This window comes from Galeopterus variegatus, unplaced genomic scaffold (assembly GCF_000696425.1).
Source record: "Galeopterus variegatus unplaced genomic scaffold, G_variegatus-3.0.2 Scaffold7611, whole genome shotgun sequence".
In the NCBI taxonomy this organism is placed as follows: Eukaryota; Metazoa; Chordata; class Mammalia; order Dermoptera; family Cynocephalidae; genus Galeopterus; species Galeopterus variegatus.
The window spans coordinates 86,953-90,211 of record NW_007733722.1 but is presented as its reverse complement, the minus strand read 5'-3'; the positions used below and the strand labels follow the sequence as shown (position 1 = coordinate 90,211).

General features: G+C 63.9%; 1 protein-coding gene across 1 annotated transcript in view; it reads right to left on the bottom strand.

Moving 5' to 3' along the window:
• Window positions 1-3,224, bottom strand: part of EPS8L2 (EPS8-like 2) — a gene marked incomplete at its 3' end in the record, with an annotated part of 18,119 nt that extends 14,895 nt beyond the window's left edge. Inside the window, 4 exon segments of the mRNA XM_008592132.1 lie at window positions 31-101; window positions 103-154; window positions 549-718; window positions 3,087-3,224. Of these exon segments, the coding sequence (XP_008590354.1) occupies window positions 31-101; window positions 103-154; window positions 549-718; window positions 3,087-3,224 (431 nt within the window).
• Window positions 3,225-3,259: the final 35 nt, after the last annotated feature.

The following is a 3,259-nucleotide window of genomic DNA, read 5'->3' as shown; positions in this document are numbered from 1 at the left end:
TGGGTGGGGGGTGGGCGGGGTGGGGCTCACTTGGTGGCACCCGGGCAGCAGCTCACGGACCCCAGCTGGCTCATGGTGTCCTTATTGGCAGCCAGCGATGGGGAGGGCGGACCTCAGTGTGGCCGGAGTCTGGGGTTCAGTTCTTGGCCTGTACCTGAGTGGACAGAGGAGCCGAGCTGACACCCCCTCCTGGCCTAGCCAGTGGCCTCGGTACTCCAAGGTCAGGGCCTGGGTTTCTTCCTCCTCCCACCCCAGACCCAGGAGCTGGAGCCCACTAACCCGGCCAGATTCCTCAGGGTGCCTGGGCAGGGGGCCATCAGGGAGCAGAGACCCCTGCCCTGTGTCCCAAGTGAGGCCCCATCATGCCCCAGACCCTAAGCCCCTTGTAGGGACCCCCAGAGGCTGTCTACGGGAGGAAGTGCAAACAGAGGGCATAGAATGTTCAATGGCCCTGAGGCGGGTGGGGCACAGAGCCCACAGCGAAAATTGGTCTCAGCCCACCACTCCTACTCCACCCCAGGACTACGCCCCAAGGGGCTCCTGCTCACATATGAACAAGTGGCCACGCGTGCCAGCCCCCTTCAGACCCCAGTAAGGAGGCCAGCTGCTGGCTCCCTCTTGGGCCTGGGAGGCCTGAGCAGGCAAGAGGCCGCGAGGGCAGGAATCCTGGGGTCCTGCGTACCCGAAGGCAGTCTGGGCGGTGCAGTCTCTCCTCTTCCTGACGGAGGAGTATGGCCAGGCAGCCCAGAACAGGACCTTTGGCAGCAGGGGCCGGGTGCAAGGGAGGTGTTGGGTGGGTGGGTGTGAGGTGGGGGCTCAAAGGAGTCTCCCTGAGGCTGGGAGCCCAAACCAGAGGCACCAGCACTTGGCACTACTGACGAGAGGGTGGCCAACAGGGGGGGATGACCGCTCTCCTGCGCAAGGCCTCTCCTGGGGCAGAATCCCTAGAGACTTTCTCTGGCCCCAGCCCTCATCTCTCCCCAGCTGCATTGTGGAGAACCTGAGGCCTGGCTGCTGGAGTGGACAGTGTCTGATTTGGTCTGGACCCTGGTACCTTCCCTGGAGTGAGGGTGAGAGCTTAGTGCCCCTGGGCCAGGCTGACTTGTTCAGTGCGGGCTTTGTCCCATGGGGACCTCCAGTGCTGGCCTGCCCCATGTCCCTGGAAGGGCAGGTAGACAGGCATCCTGGCTGTCCTGTGGCTCTGCGGCCAGCTCCCCAAGGGGAATCCATGGGGCTCTGGATCCACCCAGTCTGCCTCCTGCCAAATGTCACCAGCAAGGCCTTCCTGCTGAGGCTTTAGTGTCTGGGTCTGCCAGGGTGGGGGTCACCAGCCAGGTCTGCTAGTATGGACGGAGAAGGAGCAGGCCTGAGGCACCCAAGGACTTTCTGGTTTGACCAGCTCCTGCCTAGAGGGAGGGCTCCTGGGAAGCGTGAGGGGCATGGCCACTGCTGCCACCCCTTCCACATGCCACCACGGGTCCTAGCTCCCGAGAGGAGCCTGGCCAGATCCCTCAGTCCATCTATCCATGGAGAATGTGTGGAATGTTTGTGACCTCAGTGGGTGAGTCTGAGTGTTTGCTTAATGGGATTCCTGGCGGGCTCAGCCAAGGGTGCCAGCACGTGTACCCAGGAACACACACACCTGGGCGAAACACAAACCTGTCCTTGCAGACCCAGGCCTGCGGGCACACACAGACACACACAGGTTGTGACACGTGGCCCTTCCCCTTGGAGAAGCCTAGGCTAAAAACACTGTGGCCTTCAGCCACCTGGGGCAGGGTGGGGGGGCCTCAGGCCCAGGCAGGGGCCAGGCAGGGGTTGTTCAGGCACAGGCATCTGGGTCATGGAGTGCCTGGGGAAGGGGCCACCTGCAGGCCCTTGGGAGGCCACTCCCACGGGGGCTTTTCAGCAGACTGGAGCAGGACACTATGTAACCACTGGGCCATGGGGTTGGGCTGCCTGACCCAGGCGTCCAAGGGCTTTGAAGGCACTAGCTGCACTTTTTTTTTTTTTTTTTAAAGATGACTGGTAAGGGGATCTTAACTCTTGACTTGGTGCTGTCAGCACCACGCTCTCCAAAGTGAGCAAACCGGCCATCCCTAAATAGGGATCTGAACCCGTGGCCTTGGTGTTATCAGCACCACACTCTCCTGAGTGAGCCATGGGTCAGCCCTGCACTTTGGTTTTACTGAGGTCATTTTCTGGGTGTGAAGGGAGGTCTGAGCTTGGCGCCTGGTTGTTCAGCGGGTCACGGGGCAGTGCAGGGGGAAGAGGCCCCAGCAGGGCAGGCAGGGCAGAGAGACTGGCTCCCAGTGCAAATTCCACCTCCACACACCGAGTGACCTCGGTGAGGCACAGCTTAGTCACAGGACTCTTGGCTGCCCTTGTGGGAGCAGGGTGGGGCCCTGAATTGGGGAGACCCCCTCAGGCTCTGGTTGTGACCTAGTCTGGGAGTTGTGGTCTGGGGGAAAGCCCCGTCCCTGTCCCCGTAGCAGGGAGGGATAAACCTGGGAAGCTGCGGTGGGGAGTAGGTAGGTGTGCTTGGGGAGACCAAGGCAGGCAGAGAGGGCCAAAAAGGGCTGGGCTCACAAGGCGTGGGTTCTAGGCAGGGCCCAGGAAAGATCTGGGCACAGGGTGGGAGGGGGCAGGGCTGCACACAGGGGTGGGGACAGAGGTGGTCTGCCCTGTCACCAGGGACACCCCATGCAAAGGGGCAGCCCCGGCCAGCCTGGCACAGGGACCGGGAACCTGGCTGGCTGCAGGCTGGAGGCCCCAGGCCTCTACCAGCCCACCTCCTGGATCTGGCCCGAGCAGGGCTCCTGCAGCCCCACCCCTGGCCTCCCTCTCACCAGCCTGATGCCTGCCTGGCCCTGCATTTCCTTCTGGGCTCGGACTCCCAGGAAGTGCCTCCTGAGTTGTGACCTACAGAGAGTCGGCTCGCTGCGCACATCTCCAGGGTCAGGTCCTCAGGAGGCCACAGCCTGTCCCCGGGGGTGGGGGGCACCCCCTCACCACCTCTGGAAGCCCCAGGGCTGGGAGGGGGCCGGCCGGAGCGGGTGAGTCATGGACCTCTGCTTTAAAAATACCCCACAGACCCCGCCGCCCGGGACCGACAGGGCAGGCGGGGCGCAGCGGGACCGGTCCTCGGCCTGGCCCCAGCGGAGGCAGCGGCCCCGCGCCCCGCGCCCGGCCCCGGAGCCCCAGCCCAGAATCCGGCGTCCCATCGCCACCTGGGGAAACCTAGGCCCGGGCGGGCGAG